Source organism: Eutrigla gurnardus (assembly GCF_963514095.1).
Source record: "Eutrigla gurnardus genome assembly, chromosome: 22".
NCBI lineage: Eukaryota > Metazoa > Chordata > Actinopteri > Perciformes > Triglidae > Eutrigla > Eutrigla gurnardus.
Genome location: NC_139933.1, coordinates 4,706,417 through 4,728,600, shown reverse-complemented (window position 1 = coordinate 4,728,600; position 22,184 = coordinate 4,706,417). Strand labels below are relative to the sequence as shown.

The following is a 22,184-nucleotide window of genomic DNA, read 5'->3' as shown; positions in this document are numbered from 1 at the left end:
ATTGGACATTATTGTCTGACTCTAGGATGCTTGACAAGTAAAACTGAGCAGCAGTTGAAACGAAAATGGGAATAAAATATTTTTTAATTTCATAATATAGTGTTTTTTAATGTTGCTCTTGCTGTGTTTCACATCTCTGAAGTCAAATATTTAAATTAATTTTTAACTTTTTACTGGTAGGTGGTGAATAATTAATAAATAAGGGGTATTCCAGCAGTTTAGTATCTCCATTAAATAAGGGAACTTATATATTAGAAATAATGAACGATCAAAGTCAAAGTAGCTCGTTTTTGTCCCCAAAAGTAGTGGGTTTCTCCTTCCCATAATGCAACTTGATAGCTTATTTCATTAGATGCTTCCTGTGTGTTATTATAAAGATAATAATAATATATTCCACACTTTATCGTGACCAAACTGAGAAAACCCTGGTGACAGCAGAAGCTGTGGCTCAGGGGTGTAGCGGGCCGTCCTTTCATCAGAAGGAGGTTTGATCCCTGGCTCCAACAGTCCGCATGTGAAAATGTGCTTAGCTGTTACTGAACACAAACTGCTCCTGAAGGCTGAGGATTATTTTCTAATGCCGTTATCTTGAAATCTCACGTTAATTCTTTTAATATTTCGGGATAATTAATTAGGAGAAAACAACTTGTTTTTTGGAGATAGCGGGATAATTTGTTAATTTTCAACACTGTTTGGTAGGAAGAGTGCCAGAATCAGTGCATTAAAACATCATCTATATATATTCGTTATAGTTTGTCCTAATATCTGGACTGTAGGAAACTGAATGAACAGAATCGTCATTCTTTCACTCGCAATTGTGTTAAAAAGAAATCAAAACAACAAAAAAAGGGTGCAAAAATATTTATTGCTAATAAACCTGTAGTCAGTTGGTGTATATTTGCTTTATATTTACAATGATAGAGTACAGAGGAATGTGAATGTGAAAGAACAATCCCAAACTTTTCAATAAATACAAAGGGACCGCCACAGAACTACAAACATAACCAACTCCCATCAACTCCTATACAGCTGGACAATGATTGCAGTGAGGAAAAACAAACACACATACATTTATAATATTATACATATGATATATCTATAAATCTATAGATATATCTATACATCTATGAATATATCTATACATCTATCTATATATCTATACATATAAAATAGTCAGTGAATTCGATCCTGACGTTAGATGTTGTAGGTTTTTGTTTTCCAATGCAGACGAGCACTTTAGTTCCATAGCTTGTTTATTAAGCAACACCTGTGCTGGGATGGTCACGGGAGCGGCGGAGCGTTAAACGTGCACACGTGAACGCCTCACTCAATCCCACTCGATGCGCGGTTACCCTTAGCAACAGTCTCAGAGTTAAAACAGTAGCTTACACACTCAGTTTTAGTGTATGCATGACGGACGCTTCATTAAAAACAGTATTTACAGTAAGACGTGGCAGCAAAAAAACAACAAACAACACAAGAAAATGTCACAGTTAACTGAAGTGCGTGGAATGCAAAATCTAGACAGGAAATCTCAAACTTCATACAATGTTTTTAATAATATATGTTCTGTGTTTGGTGACCAGTGTGTAGTGTAACTAAATAAGTCATTACAGAGCAAAAAAATATAGTGGGCCTTCTAAACATGCAGCAGGGTTAGGTGACGTGATGAGTCACTGTCAGAACTCCTTAGTGTCCTTATTGTCAAACAGGTGGAGTCTCTGCTCGTCGGTCAGCCCTTCCTTTAGACTCTGCAGGGGTAAAGAGAGAGGAAGCACGTTAATACTCACAGGGATAAACATTTCTGGACACATGGAAGTTGTATTACTAGTGTTTCCCTCCTCAGTGCAAATCTGGTGCCAATTAAAGAGGAACTAAACCTCTAAACAGCTGAAAACCAACATCTGTATTTAATCAACAACAGTTGATTGATTTAGAAATTAAAAATTCCTTGTTTAACGAGACGTTAGTTTCTGTGTTGGCTACATGTTGAGTAATATTAAAATGAATAAATCATAAGATCTTAATACATTTCTTTTCCTTATATGGTGCTTCATTTATGTAAATTGTTGAGCAGCTGGAGCGTGCCGTCACATTTACGATTGATTGCCTTTCATGAACATAAACATGCGATCAAATCAAGAGGGTTTAAGCGGCGTTCATTAATCCGGAGTAGGTTTTTAGAACAGAGTTGATTTATGTGTAAATCTGTAATGGTGCACAGTGGACATGTAATGCTGCATGCAACCAGTGGAGGGCAGTCAATCATGTGCAACTGCTTCTCAGCCTTTTGTTGGGTGGAAGATCTCTAAAAGTCCAAACGGTTGCTGAAGCACTACGACAGGATGTTCAGACGGGTCCGACAGGAAACCGACCTTTGACCTCATGGTGCGCTCGGAGCGTTTAGCTGCAGCGGCCGCCATCTTCAGGATGTCAGGGTTGCTTTTGGACTTCATGATATCTAGGAGAGACGATAAAAAAAGTAAATCCTTCAGGAGAACATACAAACACGTATACCTAAAATCAATATCTATAATTTTGCATTAATATTTGCAGGAAAAAAGGAAGATAGACAAAAAAAGAAGAGAAATTCAGTAACAAAATAAACACTGCTACTCAAAGCTTATATTTTTTTACTCTTTTTCTGACTTAAACAAAGAAATCATCGAACGTGAAACCTGCAGTGAAGCGTTTGATAACACACAAATAAGCCTCAGTGTGTTTCTGTTTGTTCATACCATATCCTCCTCGCTCCACGTCCTCCAGCGATGGCTCCCCCAGAGCCTCATGAGCCAGCTGCAGCTGGTCTCTGAGCCGGCCCAGGTCCCGTTCTGCTTTGGCCTTCACAATGCTCAGCTCTGTGTAGATGTCCTTGTACTTATCCGTCGCATATTTCTTGTCCTGAAAACACATTGTTTGACATTTTAAGATGCAGGAATTAACTGAGCGCGTTCTCGTCCTGCTCTGTGTGCAACGTGTCTGGAGGTAACTTTTGTTGGGATGTGACACTATGAATAAAATTTAAATGAACTGATGCTTTCTACGTGTATCGTAACAAATCCAACACTGTACTCTTTGGGCTGCTTGGAGTTCATCCTTCAGGGAGTTGATTTCCTGCTTCAGGTACTGGACCTCCGACTCCTTCACCCTCAGCATCACCTGGGAAACGATCAAAAGATGATGTAGAAAACAAGCTGATTTTTAAGACAGACTTCTATTTTATATCTAGGATGTTTTGATATTGTAGTGATTTTTACTTCAAACTCGTAGAGCTCTTTTCCCTGTATGCCGCTGTTGGAGTCTCCGAGTCCATCCTCTGATGTCATGGAGCGCATCTTGGTGATCTCTGCTGCCAGACGGTTGTTCAGCTCCTAGAAAGTCACAAAGCAGGAGGTCAGGAGAGTGAAGCAGAGAGACGGGTGGGGTTGTGTGACGGTGGTCGCGTGTCTTCACCTGGTTGTGTGCGTTGAGCTCCTGGTTCTCTCTCTGACACTGCCTGAGGGCCTGCCTCTCGGCCTCCAGCGCCTGGGCCAGGTGGGCGTTTTCCAGACACTTCTGGGAGTACTGCTCCGACAGCACCTCGATCTCCCGCTGGAAGGAGCACAGCTCCTCCCTTAAACGCCACACAGGGAACAATAGAACCACAACAGTTTGGGTTTAGGAGGAAAAGGCTGCAAACATCAGGGGACTAAAACAGAATAACAACATAATATATATATATATAGCGCTGTGAAAAAGGTTTTTCCTGATTTGTACATTTATTCTTTATCAGGTTATTGTTGCAGCTGGGTGGCTTATTAGGCTAAATGGTGATGTATATATATATATATATATATATATATATTATATATATATATATATATAAGGAAACGTACTCATGCTGTCTGCGGATCTCCTCTATGTCTGCGTTCTCCGTGTTGCTGTTGGCCTTGCGAGCCTTGTCCAGCTCCTTCTCCAACTCTGTCCGGTGGGCGTTTTTCATTGCTTCAATAGCTTAAATGACAAGAGAATAAAATGTAATGACTACATACAACTTTCATCACTTGGTCCATATCTGTGTGACTACCAAAGTAAAGGATTCTAAATGCCATTCATGATGAATGATCTTTACCAGCAATGGTAGCTGCCGTCTCCTCGGCCAGCAGTCGCTCTTTCTCCTCGTGCAAGTTCTCCAGCTCCCTCTGGTGTTTCCTCTGCAACTCATCTATCACCCTCTGATGGGACTCTTCCATGGCAGCAAAGCCCCTTTCACAGGTAGCCTATCGCACAGAAAACATGGTGAGTCCGTGGACCAGAATCTTCTCCTCACACCAAGTGAGCTTCTACAGGATAAAACCCTGCAACATCAGCCAGAGTTCATCAGCATCGGCATTCATTTTCCAGCAAATAACTTGCAAGCTACAGCCTGTTAGCCATGAAAAGTCGAGCCTGTGTGAGTCCAAAAATGGTTAGGAGGAAGGTTACACTGAAGGAATGCATAGGCAATGAGAGAGGAGGGTGTAACGAAGATATGCTACCCTTGGTCCAAACCGACCAAACCTTATCCTAATATCAGCTGGAATGTAGCTGAGTTCACAATCATGAATAGTTGGGTAGTTTACGGTTTCTTTATGTGGCCAGCTTCCCAAACTAGCACCACTAGGTGGTTTGGAGAAGAAAAAAGGAGAGAGGAGAATCTCATTCCCATCAATAGAAACAACCATTTCACTGCTATTATAACTACAATGCAAGTTTCCACAAGAAGTGACTTCAATGACCTTTCCAGCAGCCCAACTAAAACCCTAATCGTGCTTCCGGCCTCTATTCACTGCCACTAATCTGAAGGCTCAACGGACTGCTGCGTCCCCGTTTCCACAGCCAAACACGGGAGATGGAGGTCCAGCGTGTTTTCACAGGGATTAAACCCCCTGAGAGTTCAGACCCCAGCTTCCTACTGTTAGAGGCTGAAACGTAAAAAAAAAAACCCTGCTCTGACATCAGACCCCCGCTTTATTTAGAGCATGTCAGGCTTTCTATGTAGCGTGTAAATACATTCTGGGTCATGGCGGGGCCGTGTACTTACTGCTTGTACTCTGTGTAGTATTAACTTAGCTCAGAAAAGAGATTGCTATCTAAGCATCCAACACTGTTTGAGTGTTCCTGAGGGAGGAATCTCTGCATTATTGATGTTGTCACCACCACATTGCATTGTGGGATATTTATATATGGGACTAGTGTTTTTTAGAGGCAGGGATCAGCCAGCTAACTAGCTCGCTATCTCCAGAGCTTTCATCCACCTTTCACTGCAATGCAGTTTACAGCTGGAAAAAAGATAGTAAGTAGACCTCGAGTTAAAATGAATGACGGCCAAAGAAAAAGAGATCAAACCCAAACAAATAAAGCTCAGAGCCCAAATGAAGTGAAGATGATTCAAAAGTGTTAAAAATTGTTTACATTTTAAATTGTTATGAGCAAAGGGTTAGAAACTAAAACCAGAGGAATCATTTCAGAGAAGATGACGTAATGTGGAATAACGTGTTCCACTTTTAACGACTACTGCAGCGTCAATGACCACGAAGACCTAGACAAGGTTAGTTGTCATGCAACAGAGAAGAAGACTGGTTCACAGAACAAAGAGCCAGAGGAGGGTGGATAGGCCGGTTAGGGAGGGGAGGTGGGGTCTGGGAAGGGTGGTTAGGGAGGGAGGGAGGGATCTGGAAAGGATCCACAAAGGAACAAAAGGGTATCATAGACGGACAAGGACAAGGAGGGCTTCCACCTTCAGGTTGTCCAGGTTTTTCTCGTATTTCAGCCGTAGAGTCGTAATGTCTCCCTGTTCTTGGGTCAAGACGGAGACCTGGACGAGCAGCTCTTGAATGCACTCCTTCAGGGTGGAGACGTGAAGCGGCGGCCGGTCCTCGTCCGTCCAGGTGTTGTCCGGGTTCGCAGGGCTTATCATGCTTCTCAGCTCTTCCATTTCACGGTCAAACGTCTCCAGGAGGCTTTTCCTCTCCGTCTCGTGCTTCTTCTTCAGGTCTTCCATGCAGTTAGTCAGAGAGTTGATCTCTTTTACATTTTCTTCCGAACAGGCACGCAGTGTCTCAGTGGCCGTGACGATTTCCTGCCTCAACCTTTCAGTCTCCTGCTTGTAAGTGTCTTTGACCTCTCCTAGTTCCTTCCTCTGCCTGGCTATCGTGTCATGGAGCTCAGTATATTGGTCCAACGGCTCTCCTTCGGTCTGCATCGAATCGAGTGGCCCTGTGGTGGTTTTCAAAGGAGTCTCAGATAGTTGACTCTGCAGAACGGCCAGTTTGGACCCCAGATCTCTGGCGGCTTCTCTCAATTTAGGACAATTTGAACAATCCGAGCTACCAACGTGAACTTGCTTTAACTCTCTGTCGTGTTGGACTTTCAGCCTCGTGATCACATAAGACACGTAGGCTTCATTAAGGGCGTCACACAGATGTTGAGACAACTGTTTGCGTTCAAAGCACGTCAGAGCCAAAGACACGAGCTGGTCGTCTTTGGCCGATTTTACGCCGGATGCGATCTGCTTCAGAACTTGCGACTTTTCCCGCAAGGTCTCCGTCACCTCTTTAAGAATCAGAGCGTGCGTTTCATTATCAAGCCATCTGTGCACGGCCGATAGCTCCGTCACTACATCACCCTCCACTTGTGGACACGTCCTCCTCATGAACAACATCAAGCTCTTCTGAGCCATCAGCTGTGCCACGGCCCTTTCACAACCATCTGTGATTTCAGGTGACGCCAACAGCTGACTCCAGAACTCCCCTTCTATCACTAACCTCGTGTCTTTCTCACTCACACACAGTGGCTCTTCCTTCCAACAACCAAATAAAGTGCCTTTTAAGTCACTCAGCGTTTTCTCTACATTAACATCTACCTTTGCCAACATCTCTAACACCTGATCAACGGCCTCAGACTTCATCTCAATCTCTTCTACGACCTGTTTTATGAGTCCTTTATCATCGACTTGCTTCTCTCCCGTCTGTTCTCTACATGCATTCTCTTGCAGGAGTCTTATTGTGTTTTCTGCCTCTTGTAGCTTTTCTCTACTCACTCTCTCAGATTCGTGGTTTAGTGCGATTAGTTCACTGTTCCTGCCTTCTAGCTCCACGCAGCGCTGCTCTGTAGACTGAAGGTTTGCCTCCATCTCTAATAACTTTGCTTCTGAGGCTTCGAGGAGCTCTGGGTGTAACCTCTCATCCTCATCGTCTGCATAGAAGCCCAGACCTTTCAGTTTGGCCTCTTTCAGCTGCAGCTTCTTCTCAGTGTCTTTCAGGGTGTTGCCAACCTCCTCCAACATAATGAGCGCTTCGTGAAGCCTCAGGGACTTGTCATTCAGCTCCCTCTCGTAATACTCCCTGTCTATAGCGTTGGACTGGTTTTCAGCCAGCTCAGCCTGCATTCTCTTCAGCTCTTCCATCACCAGGTGATGCTGTTTGCCGCCCTGCTGGCCGACCAGCTCCATTTTCAGTCTATCAATTTCCCTGTCAGCCTCAGTCAGCTGGTTCACTATCTCCTGACACCGCTGTTTCAATGCCCCATTCTCACTGGTCAGAAACTCAACCCTCTGTAAGAGCATCCCATTGGTCGTCTCGTTTGTCTCTGAATGGTTATCTATTTCTGACAGGGGGCCGTAGGGGCTTTTTAGGTTTTCAAATCTTTGCTGCTGAACCTTCCCCACCAAATCCTCCATGGTGAGAAGACGAGCGTCGTACTCACGGATGCTTTCTCCGGCCCTCGCTAAACTGTTTTTTAAGGTTTCATTTTCTATCTCCTGCTGGTACTTCAGGGTCTCCAACAGCTTCTCAAGTTGATCTTTCTCTTGATTACAACTATGGAATCTCAACAGCTTTGCCAGCTCCTTGAGGGACATCGGTTTACCAGCTATCAAGTCTTCTAGTTCTTGAACTGCCTCTGTACTGTCCTGGAGCAAGAAGCCCACTGTCTTTTGGACAGCTTCAGGGTGATGGCCTTCAAGAACGGGTGGTTTTGGGGGTTCAGGGAAGTAAGGTTCCTTGATGGAGGGGTGAGAAAGCGAGAGGCCAAGCTGTGCCTGCATACTGCGCTTTTTCATCTCCTGCAGCTTCAGGAGCTCTTTGGTCTCCTGGTACTTCTTTGTTAAACTCTGTGCTTGAGAACTAACCAGTTCGGGCCTCTTCGTCTGGGGCGTCACATCAGCCTCCAGACCCAAAGGGTGCTCCAGCTTGGAAAAGGGACCAGACAGTTGGTTAACACACAGCAGGGGACACACAAAGCTGGCTAATCATTTTCAGCGTTAACTACCAACAATTTCCCACATAATCCCAGATGAGGTTCATGAACAGTGACTGAAAACAAATCCAAAAATATTCCCTTAGGTTTTAATGCCGAAAAATCCAAAGCAAATGAAAGGGATTAAATGGCCAGGGTTAGTTAGTAATCACAGCAGAGCATACAGATCCAATGGTTAAGAGTTACTTCATGTGGTAAGTAATGCAATATTAGTTTCAGCTGGATGGAAGGTAAACCAGATCATACTAAGACATTTCTGACGATCTCTGGTCTGAGCTTATGTCTTTTCTAAGTGAAGATCATAGTAGTAGTACTCCACTAAAATCTCATATTTTACTTCGTTTTAAATCTCAAACCAGGAGACTAAAGTTCTCAGAAAAGCACAACTCAACCACAACCAACTGAGTCATCCATAAAAGGAATCATTCAGCCTCAAATCCATCTAGATTTTGACATCCGAGCACAGGAAGTCACACATTTATCTAATACACAGCTTCAATAAACACAATAAAATGTGTTAACAGAACTGGCAAGTATGTATAGCAGTTAATAGAAGATGAGATCCCGACGTCCATGCAGGTCATTAGAAAACAAGCCAAGACGTTATTATTCATACATGTTGAGCCGAACATTTTAGGCAGGTAGAGTAACATTTTAAGTGTAAACACCAAAAAAAAAAAAAAAGTTTTAAGACTTTAAGGTGCGAAAATTTGGTGTATCAATAATAGAAATAAAACAAAAAGCATCCAAGTGCAATGGCAACATTATTCCTTGCAGTTGAGATGAAAAAAATGTTTTCTTGTTTTCGTTGTGTGAAATAATCCTAAAAAAATCACATGGTCAACCATTAAACTCGAGTTCCTTGGTCCAAAATCAATGCAATACTGAAGTAACTGCAAGCATGAGTTCAGATACAATCAGCTCTATTACACAGAGAGGTGATTAACTAGTACAAGCCAATGTAGTTATAAGATCTTAATGGTTTTTACATGCAATGAACTCATGCAAAGGCACATGTCTGGAGCCACTTTGTTTTCTTACAATAAAATACAACATGCAAAGAATGTTACAACATGGCGGGTCAGAACACTGCTCAATACTTCCCATCATAGCAGTTGCAGAGTGAATAAAATGAGAGCCATAACTCACCGGAGAGATGTAACCTGTCCGGAAGTCCTGCTCTCTTTCCAGAGCCGTTCTCAGCTGGAGCTCGAGCTCCTGCTTGTGCTTGTTAGAGTCCAGGAGCTGCTGGTGACAGCTCTCCATCTGGGCTTTCAGGTCCTCTATCTGCAAGAGCAGCAAGGGGGAATGTAGCTGGATGTTTAATGAAAGACGTAGAAGTGTGCACTCATTGAAGAGTTGATAAAAAGTGATTAAAGTAAACGTACCCCTTGCTTGTAGTTGTCCAGTAGCTGCTCCAGCTCCACAGTCTCTTTGGACTGCACCGTGGCCGGCAGAGGGAGCCTCCTCTCGTCCCGTATGGGTGTCTTCTCCACCTGTTGCCAGTGTTGTTCAATCACCTCCTCCACCCTCTGCTGCCTCTCCAGAGAAGTGGGTCCTACCGAGTCCGTCTGTCCCTCTCCACTCTCATAGTCCGTCTTTCCTCCATCTTTATGTGCACACGTTTGCTCCGACGATGAGCTCGTCACAGACTCGTACCTCTTCCGCCTCTCCTCTCTCCTCCGACTGCGCTCCAGCTCTCCCAGGTCCGCCTGGAGGCTCTCTGCCTCCAGGGCCCTCTGCTGGGCCAGAGCCTGAGCGATGGGTCTGAACTCGGCCCAGTCGAAGGTCTTGGAGCGCCCTTCTCTTCTGCGTTCACGCGCCCGGCTCTTTATGACGGCTGGAGTGGATTCTCTTTCCACGGACGAGGCCTCGGAGGAGGGAGAGTCCTGGGTGACGTCTGGTCTCACCAGACCCTCCAGAAGAGAGAAGGAGCCACGATCCTCAGTAGAGCTGAGAGGACAAATGTTAACTCAGTTATCCATCATTGTGGTTGATCAATGTGTTGCTGGCATAGTTGTACTGACCTCGCCACATCAGGGGCAGTAGAAGGTCTGACGTTCTTCATGACTGCCTGGATCCAGTTCCTACGTATGCCTGCTGTCATGGCCGACAGAGTGTGGACTCCCTCCTGGGTCTAAACATTCAAAAGCACAATCACATACCGAGTACATGTCAACCTACATGTAATGTAATACAACCATAAACCGTGTATAAAAGTCATTTTCAGTGCAGGAAAAAAGGGCCGTGTGGGAGGAAGACTAAACACTCGTCCTATAATAATATAAATGCCTCGTAGAAATATTAGTACGTGATGAGAAAGCCTCCTACATGTATCTGGAAACCATAGTTGCGTTGAGCCTGGTATTCAGTCACGCTGTAGCAGGTCGACAGGTCAATCTCACCGTCCAGGTCAGAGGCCTGAGATGACACAACGAGGAGACATGAAATAAAACCACCAACTGGTTAAAATAAAATATACAAACAATCTATAATGAGCTCACCTCTTCTGCTATAGAGTCCTTGTAGTATCTCAAGCTATGATCCGTCAAAACAAACCAGGACTTCTTCCACTACAACATAAAGACAAAGACACAGTTAATAAGATATAACACCTGAGTCGGCCTTTACTAATCAAAAAAAGAAATGAAAAATAATCATTTATTAATGTCATTTTCTGTTGCAGAAGTACCTGGCCTTGCTCATCCAGTTTCACCATCCAACCTTTCTTGAAGTTCAGTAAATCCGGCTAGAAAAGAATAAAAATAGATATAGAAAACATCTGTCTGAAATAGACGAGAAAAAATAAAACAAAAACAAAAACACACTGGCGTGGTGTCAAACTGTCCAACATGCAACATTTCATTTTGCCATGTCTTTGAATGTGTTGCACTTCATACCTTAAAATACAGCAAAAATAAAGCAGATTACAAATTCAAAACCAAGTCGTCAATGCCACTGGCAATATGTCCAATTCAAAAGAGCAGCAGGAACACATGCTCAGTCAGTCAGCCGGGGTAGACACACGTCTAAACGTGGCTTTATTCAGTACCGTTACGGTCCGCCGTGACTCCACACGTGGAAGAAACACACACAGGAAGCAGTGGTTCGTTGTGATGTACGCCATCTCTCACACATGATAACACACATCACACAGAACGGGTGCCATGACTTCACACAGAGGGAGAATAAGGATAATAACCTGTAGAGGAGAGGAAGAGGAGGGGCTACACTGCCCCCTGCAGCATGGAGGTTTGGCCTACAACATCCACCTCAGCATGGCACTCTACATTTAAGACACAACTTTACGGCTAACTTCTTTTCTGCTTTGGTCCGCGACAGCTGTCTGGTCTAAGTACAGTGGTGAGTTCATGGTCTCAACCATCGCAGGGCAGAATAAATGCTGTCATTTGAACACTTTATACTACAAGTAAGTGTCATGGATTTAAAGTTTCACATCATCGTCTGACTCATTTTCATATTATAGCGTAATAGATTTGTATAATGTAAATCAAGTCTGGAGATTTGGTATTTTATTTGTTTAATTTTCAGACACACTTTCAACAGTCACTGAAGAGGCGGCGGTGATGAACCATGGAAAAACTCACCGTCATGACCGACTCCGTGGTCCTTCTGTCCAGGGACTTGGCTCTCCTCAGAGGAGGCAGGGTGGAGGGAAAGTCCAGACCCTGGTCCACGTTGTGCCTCTGCTCCTAAACAACACAGAGGCAACGTTTTAATACCAGAGGATGGTTTATTAAGTAAACTTTACAAAATAATATAAGACTATGTGAGGGTCTGAACATATGTGACTCTGAAGCCAGGGTGGGAAAGGGAAGCTTAATCACCAGGAGAATCCCACCACAGAATGGAAAATGAATACAGCACACAGTGCTGACCTCTGACCTACAACTAAAACAAAGACAGGATGGAGGGCGGGAGAGATCGAGGGAAGAGGGCCAGGGTGAAGGGAAAAGACACAAGAGTGGGGGGGAGTAACAGAAAAAAGAAAAAGAAAACCCACGCTAGCCAGTCCATCCACATCTGTTCTGTCATGAGTTTTACCGTATCTTTTGGAAACTGCTGCACCATGTTGACGATACGGTTGTCATGAGAACCATTGAACATTTCCCTGATAATAATGCTACATTGTGAACAATCAGAAGGAGAGCTAGTAACACTTCACAGCCGCTGGGCAGCACAGTCCTGCTGCGAGGCTAATTAACTGAGCTAACAAGCTAGTTAACGTTAACCGTTAACTGTTAGTAGCTGCTTTTTAGTGAGTGTCAGATCATTAGAGACAAATAATAAAAACCAGTAAGAAAAGAGTGTCTGTTATGGACACGGGAAACACACACAAACACACGTTACCTCTCGGTGGAAGCGTCTCTGCTCACTCCGGCCCTGTCTGGCTCCACTCCTGCCCGACTCCTCCACCTCCATTTTCTCTGGATTCTCCAGCTCCAAGGCCTCCAACTTCTCAATAACACCGGAGCGACTACAGATGGACCCAGAGACACACACAGCTCAGTTTAACCAATCACGGCACCGACAGCGTCGATGGCTTTATTGAAACATATAATTAGGGCATATGAAGACTCTAAAAGTGACAGACGTGGATGAACAGCAGCAGCAGACACGAACCTCCTCTCAGGGCTGACGATGGCCTCTCTCTCCCTCCTGTCAGGGCTCCTGAACCGGCTCCTCTTCTCAGCCTTCCTGGCCTCCGCCTCCAGCCGTCGGGATCGAGGCCCGTCATGATGGCTGTAGTTGTGGCCCCCTCTCTGGTTGGCCGGGTGGCTGTCGGTGCTGGTCACGGTGCTGCCGCTGGCGTCCGAGTCCAGAGAGCTGACCGAGCCGCTGATGTGGGAGCCGTTAGAGAGCAGGGAGCTCCCGGAGGGGAAGGGGTCGCTGGGGGCCGGAGAGAGGCAGCGTGGGACGCCACCCAAGCTGGAGCAGGAGCCGGTTGGGGAGAGCAGGTCGCCGTGGGGCTGGGGAGGAGAGTCATGCAGCGCCAGGCCACCCCGGTCCACCTCCTCACCATTCACGGAGCCGGCGTCAGAGCCCTGCGGTGCACACGCACCTAGACAAGACACACAATAATAACTCTTACATCTTAACATTCACAACATTATCATTTATTTCATGTGTATAAAGTATTTTATTCACACTCCTAACCTGTGGGGGGCAGCGGGGATCCTGGAAGCAGCTCACTTGGGGCCCAGACAGCAGCCCCCTCAGCCTCTCTCTGGTTCAGCTCCTCCTGCCAGATGATGGAGCTGGAGTCGGGAACCTTCTCAGCCTCGGGGATACCAGATCCGGTCACTGCTACTTTAGCTGGACCTGGTTCCTGGACGTTCACACATGAAACAGTCAAAGAAAGTGAAAGAAGTGGTCATGCTGTGTGTACCGTGTATGGATCATTACCTGGGAGGTGGTAGGCTCCACCTTGCGTTTCTTCTTCTGGTTCTGTTTGTTAGTTCGGGGGTACACCACCAGCTGTTCACTCCACCTGGAGAGAGAAATTTCACCTTGAAATCTGTGTCACCCGTATAAAATCTAACCTAATCAGCAGACACATGAAGACAACTGACCCATTGATGATCTCTCTATTCTCTCCCCTGATGAAGTACTCCTGGTCCGGGGTGATAATGCACAGGGAGTTCTTCTGACCCGTCTTGGGCTCGGCGTCTATGACGTCCGCACAGAGGTTCATGTTTACGGTGCCTTGAGGCAGCGTGCTTGGCTAGAGGGGACCCAAAATGACACATAAGCTTAGAGGATTTAACCTTTGGATGAAAGAAATGCTAACTAAATATAGCAAAGGGAATTATAATACCATTGAACATAGAAAACATGCTAAGTCTGAGACCGGTGCTGCACGTTGTGTCTTTTCCATGACAGAAAAACAGCTGTTCACATGAAAAGATCAGACATTTTACATCATTTGATAATAAATATGATCATAATGTAGTGCTGGATGCTTTATAAACCAGGCCCCCCGACACAGAAGTTCCCCTGAAATCTCAACATATTGGTAGTAAAAACATAAATCTATGTCAGTCCCCTGTATGTTTTGTAACGGATCCCCTAAACTTCCTGTGTCTGCTCTGAATCCTGCCACTCCGTTATCAGGCTTTGCTGCTACAGATGTAAAACAGGTGCTGCGTCCCTTTCCAGCTCCTTTTAAGGCCAATGAACACAACGCAGATCCAGCTTTATTAAGATCTGCCTGTAAACCCCCAGGGGCTGCCAAATATGGCAATAACGTGGCGTAGCACTTTGGAACTCAGATGCTGTGAAAAAGGAATTTCCTCCACTAGAAAGAAATAGCATCATATTTAAGAATAAGTAGCAGAGCGGTAAAACATGGGCACGTCGACATCGCAGTCATGGGCTTAAATTAAAATGCCAACACACATGCAATAGATTAAGTGTGGAGAGCAGATGACACTTATTACCATCAACAGCCATTTTAGACCAAAAACTAAACGGACCATTCCAAGGTAACGACTAGCTTTCTTATTATCAGGTAATTATACACTAAAGAAAAAGTAGTTTTTATATATTATATTCCATTTCTGCCACAGGATCTAGTCTTAATTGTAAGGGGAAATTTGACCCCCTGGGCCAGTTTCACATCCTCCAATTGTGTCTGTCCTCCACTTGGCTGACTATTCTTAGCTTTTCAATGGGTTATTATTCTAATCTATGACTTTGTCACAAACTCCTCTTGAGATTTCAGTCACTCTGGCTGAGGAGGTCATAAAAAAACTGAACCAAACAGAAACTGTACAAGCCACAGGAGACGAGTAAAATACTTGAGAGTTAAAAAAAAAGCGATGTCTAGAAGGTCATTACCACATGCTACGATTTATTTATTTATTTTTTTTTTTTATTGCAGCCAATGCTCAACAGTAAACTTTCCAACAAACCTGTAAAACGCCATGAAAAAATAACAGAGGCAACTGCAGAATGAACTGTACACCAACTTCATAAATAATAAATTCTCCAGGAGGTTTTTACTGGCAGAAGCAGAGGCAAGTCCCCCACAGCAGACTGTGGAGAGTGCTGTTTAATGTGCCTCCATCAGAACTAGCTTTAAAACAGAGAATACTTATTCTGACTATAACGTGAGTGAAAGAACTACTTTTCATTTTCACAAATATGACAGAAGCAGCTCCTTCAGCAGGATCTCATGGTCATTGAACTCTGAACCATAAAGCTTTGAGGGTGGTCTCATTATGTGTGCATCCTCCTCTAATGGTAGTCCATTTCACTAGTTTTTAAGCTAAACTATTTGTTTTACTGTTCAACTGTGATGTATACACATTATTGTCGGAGCAGCAGTGCTGTGTGAGGAATGTCTCTGTCTGGGGCAGATCTGACATTTCCTCTGTGGTTTTTTAGGGGCTATAGCTCCCTTTCTCTTGCTCCCTCGGCTCACTGCAGTTCACCAAATAAGGGCATTGGAGGAGGAATGCTGCTTTAGATGGGAGAGCATCGTTCCCTCTTCTCCTTGAGAAAATAGATACACCCTGCTGTCTACTGGGAGAAAAATAGCAGACGATGTCATCGGTCCCTGGAATACGTTCTTCAAGAGAACTTGCATGTCCGAAGCATTAATCTGGACACAAGTGTACACACATACATACACCCTGATCCCAGACGATCTGGTGTAAATTGTGGTGAAGATGCTGCCATGGATTAGAGAGAGTAAACGTGTCCCTTAAAGCTTTATATTCCCTTTCATGAATGTATGCATACAAAAACAAAAAGCCACATGAAAAAAAAAGAAGTCTTGTGACGATTGCATGACCCATCCCATAAAAAACAAGCCATTTTTATACTAATTTGTCTACTAATTACAAAAAAACAACAACATATGACACCTTAATTAGTGCCAGTTGAGCTAATGGTAGTCAAACAAAAAAAAATGTTGAACATGTTCGATGACTGTGAACCACAATCAAGGATTGTTTTACTTTGAGTCAGCACAAAACATGAACATGGACACTTGGCTTCAAGCTCTGCTGACTGCAAGCTAAAACACTGCTCAAGTGTCTTCATATGTCCACTAATACAAACGAAGAATGTCTTCCTGCTTGTACTGTGTGACATGAACTGATGTGTGTTGTACAGCAATAAAGCAAGGTGGCTATGGTTCCTGTAAATCTCTCCACATGAGAGGAGTGGCTTTATGTATAGAAACTTCAAGTTAAATTATTTACGGAGACATCAGTGGCTAAACAATGATGAGGCTGAGATCAGTAATGCGTTCTTATAAGCCTATCAGATGTTTTGGATAATTCATATCCACAAAGCAGCCATTTCCCTGTCCCAGTCTTCCTGCTTTGTGCTGCACATGAAAAGACCGAAGGACAATAAGGCAGACGGTTTTGGAATCACTGTTACAATGAGAGGAAAACTAGCCTGGGTGTCACTGGAAATACATTACACAGTGGAACCACGTTTCCTCCCATTGTCATCACCGGCCACGAGGAAAACACAGAGCTGAAACAGCCAGCTTATACACAGCCGGGTTATAACAGCTGGTTTATAAACAGAGGCATCATCGGGCTAAATCAGCTGATCCCATTTGAATTGTGCCATGAATTACACATATGTCAATTAAACAGATCATCTCATTTTCATACATTAAAGTCATGTAGCATTCCCCCATGCCTTGGGCTCAGGTTCACTATGTGGCTACTATGAGAGGAGGAAGTCTGACAGGATGCAGTACTTACAGATTCGTCGAGGGCAAAGCGCAGACAGCCATGTTCGTAGAGCACAAAGAACCTCCGCTGCCATTTCTGTCAGGAGAAAAACAACGCTATGAGGACGTTCTGACTCTTTTACAACAAAAATAAAGTACGGACACCTTGCTCTGTTCATTAAAGGGGAGGTATCAGCATAGGTGTGTATAATTTAGTGAACAAACACACTCTTACCCGGGATCTTTGCATGGGATTGTCAAAGTCAGTTCCCTCAGGGGCCAAGCAAAGCCATCCACCATAAATAGGTTTAGCCTGTAAAAGAAAGGGTGATTATTATTGTGTGAGCTGAGGGGATGTGAAGGAGAGAGATGATGTAACCTTCATTAAGCCAGGATAACAGATATATCTACACACACATATCAGGATATCGAAATGTAATCAGCTGGTCTGAGCAAGTAGGCAGCAGTAGCAGTGGTCCAGATAATACCTCCATTCTCACAGTGCATTTTGCAGCCAAACACAACCACTTGAGGACATGCTTCAGTGCCAGCTACTCCAGAAGGTTGGAGATCTTCTCCATCATGTGGATGGCTGCTCCACCCGCCCCTTCCTCAAACATCTCCAGGCTCCATCTATCACTCTGTGGCAGAGACCCTTATGCATGCTCTCATCGCCTCCCGTCTGGACTATTGCAATAAGGTCCAGTCCAGTCCGTGGTACCCAGCAACACCCTGGACGGGCTCCAGTATGTACAAACCTCAGCTGCCAGAGTTCTCACCGGCACCGAGCCCTGGCAGCACATCACTTCCACCCTCATGCACCTTCACTATTTCCCGGTCAAGTCCCGCATCTCATACAATCTCATACGAATCCTTCTCCTCACTTACAAATCCCTCCACACCCTTGCCCCCCAGTGACTGTCAGACCACCTCCAGCCTTGTAACACGCCCCCCAATCTCCGGTCCTCTGGTACAGGTCTGCTCTCCACCCCCCCTCACCAGACTCGCTATATAAATCTTAGTTATTTTTATTATTATCTCCTTAAAACTGCTGCTCCTTGTCTACATTAATGACGATCTCTCAGCTCCATGTGTTAACCCCAAACTAGCAGAATCACTTCCCTATCTCTTCCACAAAGCTTCCTGCTGGAAGGATTATTAGTCTTCTATTGCAATGACGGCCACGGTGCTGCGCCATGCCCTAGCATGCCTACCATAAATCTGTATGCGCCCTGTCTGAACTTGTATGGATGTGCATATGAAGGTAGTTTTGACAATCTAAAACCATTAACTTTAGTTGCATGTTGTGACCCACTTCATTGAGAAATCGGCCTGGTAATTTGCAGATCATTGTTGATTCATGTTTGGATGTCCTGCAACGAGGCAGACACCTTAAAACAGACCAGAGGGATTAGCACTATGGGAGAAAACAGGGAGCATCTGATTCTCAAAGAACCAAAAATGATAGATTATATATGATATGGTCTAAACAGCGTGAGCATGACTGAGAACTGAAAATGTTATACGTGTTAAAAGCTTTGGGCTTTGTAAAGTCTGACATCCACACAACCTCACATGGTGGGATATCGAGCAGCAGCCGCTGAGAAACTCTACTCCGATCACCCAACCCCACACTTCCTTTCTCTCCTTGCGTCTCCTTCTCCCACTTCTTAACTTCTATCAATCCCTCCCACATACATGTGAATCTAAGCCTGCTGCATCCTTCATCACTCCCCTGCCTCCCACCACCTCTCCTAGACAACGTCATCACTTTTCTTAAAACAAATTCATGTGACCAAAACCGTGACAGCACACTCGAGGGGAAATAAGAAAGTATTTTGGAGGATGTTGACTGAAATAATCTCAAGATCCAGCTTCCTTTAATCCAGGGCTCAAATTAACTTAACCAAATCACCTATTTGTGGTGTTTTAACAACATCCCACAGCGTTCTTTTCACTGGGTTATTGAGTTCATCACCTCTAAGTCATCGGTTTTCTAAACACTGGAAATATTTTGTAAAGCCTTACCCTTACCTTGGGCCTGTTGAACCAGGCTCAGTAGTTTAACGTGTGTTTATGGGCCATTACATAATACAGCTTTAGACCAGTAATGTCCCAGGGCTCAGACATAACTGGCTCCAGGACGGTCCAGACAAAACCTGCTTGTGCAACTGAGCTCCCTGCTAACTGTTTGGATAGCTGACACACTGGAGACATTTTCAAAAGCCTACGGGTGACACTGAGGACTGAAGGCGTATCAATCTCAAAGGCCAGGGCAGTAAGCCTCTCTGGGTGCTGGGTGTCAGAAGAGAGTGTGGGCCAGGTCGCAGGGAGATTAGAGGAAGTGATGTAACCATAAGCTGTCTATCCTGACTCAGGACATATTTAGCAGTGTTTCCCCCGACAATGTTCTAGGCACGGCGGTGCGTCATTTCAATGGAGCCCCCCCCACCAGGCAAAGCAAGGCCAACATAACCAAATAACCATTTGGAAATCATTAATCATTTGCGGGACCCTCTGGGCTTCTTACTGGATGAATCGGTGGCTGATGGGACGCTGCGTCCCTAATGGAAAGCCTAGAGGGCTAAAATTAAAACAGCAAATGGCGAAGCCCTTTGTGTTCACAATGCAAAAAGGTTAAGGGAACTGCAACACGGACTTGAAGCAATATTTTGTGTGTGTTGATCGGGTCAGATCGGGGTCAGTGTGTACAGAGTGTGGACGGACAACGCAGATACAGAGCTGGGATGTGGGTTAGACGTTTAAATGTTCACACGTTTCGTAAGTTATAAACGGAGGGATGGTGTTCATGAAGATGGGCAAACATGTTTGGATACTCAAAGTAATCTAAAACTAGGAATTTTAATTTCATTTTAAGTGGTGGAGATCAGTCGAGTACTTTTTATATTTATAAAACCAGTAATTGGCGAATGTTGACAGTATGACAACCATAAAATTTCATACAGAGGTAAATAATGAAACTTTATTGCTGCAACCCTAGACATGTGCAGGGTTAACCCTGAAATAAAAAACACACTTCAGAAAAAGAAAGCAAAGTGTGCCCCCCCCACACACACATTCACAGAGGAAAGGATGCTGATGTTGCTGTTTGGTCAAGGGACCATCTGGGCCTCATGTCTGGGACCAATTACAGGATACAACAGAGACTTAAAGTAATGATCTGAGGGAGGGAAACGGGGGGACTCGGAAAAACACGCTTAGAATATGATCTGCACCGTTTTTAATGTCACGTCATCTCCAATCAGGTTCCACATGGTGATCACAAGTCTGCCTGGGGGTAGGCACCGAAAATAAACAACAGCTGAGGGTTACACAATCAATCACAGACACCAAACTGGCAGCCAGAGAGTCATTGTAGTCAGGACTCCACGGGAATTCACTTTCACCACTCTTGGGTCAGTCAAACGGAAAGGCAAGCTTAAGACAGACGTGAAGAAACCATAGATTCTTCGTGCTTAACTACCTAACTTTCTATACCTGCAATGACATGGTTGCCAAGTAAGTACCAGAACCACATAGATATATAACCTTCTCATTACAACTCAACCTAGAAGATATTAAAGGAACAAACTTACATTCTCATCAGCTTGACTAGCAAGTTAATTACCAGCCAATAATCATTAACTTTCCAGCTGTTTTTTTGAAAATGGCAATAACTTATAAAAAAAAAAAGGCACAAGGGGAATACACATATTATAGTTCTTACCTGGGTCAAGTCCTGGTCCGTTAGTAGATGCAACTCCCGTGGTTTGAAGCAGTTCTGACATTTACTTTTGTTGAAGAAGTTCGCCTGGAACTTCCTGCAGGAGTTTTCTTTAGCGGTAGACATCATATATCAGCTGTTTTAGACTCCTCTGGAGGAGATTTATAATTGTTTATCAGCAGTGGTGTAATCCGGCTGTGGTCTTCTATCCCAGCATGGAAAAAGCCCCAACACCCCGATGCATTTTCAAGAACAAACAAGAGTCGAAGTGTGCGAAGCTTACGCGTTTAGCTGCATCCCAACGTATAAATAATTAGCTGCCATCAAGCCAGACTTCCCATCACTCAAGTGATGAAAAACGCTTTTCACTCAATGGCCTGCAAACCACAAAGCGAAGTGTCGCGAATGCTAGCTAATATTCTGTTAGCTCGCCAGTTCCCAGGTCATTAATGTGACGACTTACGCCACAGAAACGACATTTGCACAGTTCTCGCCTACGAGCGCCGAGGCGACGGGGTCCATTACGGAACAAACAGGACTCCCATGTGAAGGACCCAGCCCCGAGAAGAAGCAGGCTAGCGTTACTCTCCCAGCAGCGGTCGCTCCATGCGAAGTTCATCCAGTGCTCTTTTGCTAGGCTATGATTAGCCCAGTTAGCTAACTCGCAGTTAGGGTAGCTAATGGGCTCATCTAACGTTACGACGGCTTCAACATTACTTTTTTAAAAAAGAGAGACGGGAATCCAGATAGTCCAAGCGCTTCCCACCCCCCCTCCAGCTAGAGACGATGCATGCAGGCAAATCCCCTCTTGGTCAGTCACAGCGGGCAAAACGGGTATTTAGGGGTTGGCTCCATAACTAGCCTGGTTAGCAGCAATAGGTTTATTTTCTTCTTTCCTAACGGGAGCGAGGGGGAGCACAGAACCCACAGAAAAGCCTAGAATTCTGTGGTCTCGCGATAACTGCTCACTGGCGCCGCCCACAGCGAGAGCTCTGTAAGCATTTATTAGATCTCGAGATCAAATCTCTCAGTGCTTATGAAGAGACATAATATTTGAGGCAAATGTGAAAAAATAGAGTCTCACAACTATGAATGTGTTTATTATTATTTTTTTAAGTGTATTTTGTACTTGTTACATGTTGTTACAAGTTGTTTCTAGCCAATGTGCCTTGTATGCATGTATTTTATTGTCAGGTTTTATATGGCATGATATTCTGTAAATTAATTTGCAATAAAAAAATATAGAGTACATGGGTAAATGTACTTTCCACCACAAAGTGTCACAATTTAAAGTAGTCATTAGGACGAAAAAGGCATACTGTATATTTATATTTATTATATTGCTACTGAATTACTATTTATATGTAAGCAGGTTTTCATTTTGACAACTTTTTATATTGTTAATTAGTTTTATATGCTCATGATATATAACTTGCAACTACATTTGTCAAATAAAGGACTATA

At 44.2% G+C, this 22,184-nt stretch overlaps 1 protein-coding gene across 2 annotated transcripts; it reads right to left on the bottom strand.

The window, feature by feature from the left end:
- Window positions 1-846: 846 nt before the first annotated feature.
- Window positions 847-21,633, bottom strand: LOC311032758 (myosin phosphatase Rho interacting protein). Of its 2 annotated transcripts, XM_084039768.1 has the most exons (24): window positions 20,724-21,633; window positions 17,232-17,309; window positions 17,028-17,093; window positions 13,872-14,023; window positions 13,705-13,789; window positions 13,456-13,627; window positions 12,922-13,360; window positions 12,649-12,775; window positions 11,886-11,990; window positions 10,970-11,026; window positions 10,782-10,850; window positions 10,609-10,698; window positions 10,305-10,414; window positions 9,666-10,230; window positions 9,427-9,564; window positions 5,759-8,209; window positions 4,112-4,259; window positions 3,876-3,993; window positions 3,454-3,613; window positions 3,258-3,371; window positions 3,073-3,159; window positions 2,739-2,901; window positions 2,376-2,461; window positions 847-1,751 (listed from the first exon to the last, which is right to left on the bottom strand). In XM_084039768.1, the coding sequence occupies exons 1-24, from the start codon at window positions 20,847-20,849 to the stop codon at window positions 1,680-1,682; spliced, it is 5,778 nt and encodes a 1,925-aa protein (XP_083895894.1). In that variant the 5' UTR covers window positions 20,850-21,633; the 3' UTR covers window positions 847-1,679. The 2 variants fall into 2 exon arrangements, with proteins under 2 accessions (XP_083895894.1, XP_083895895.1); XM_084039769.1 differs by lacking the exon at window positions 5,759-8,209 and having other exon boundaries at window positions 20,724-21,627.
- Window positions 21,634-22,184: the final 551 nt, after the last annotated feature.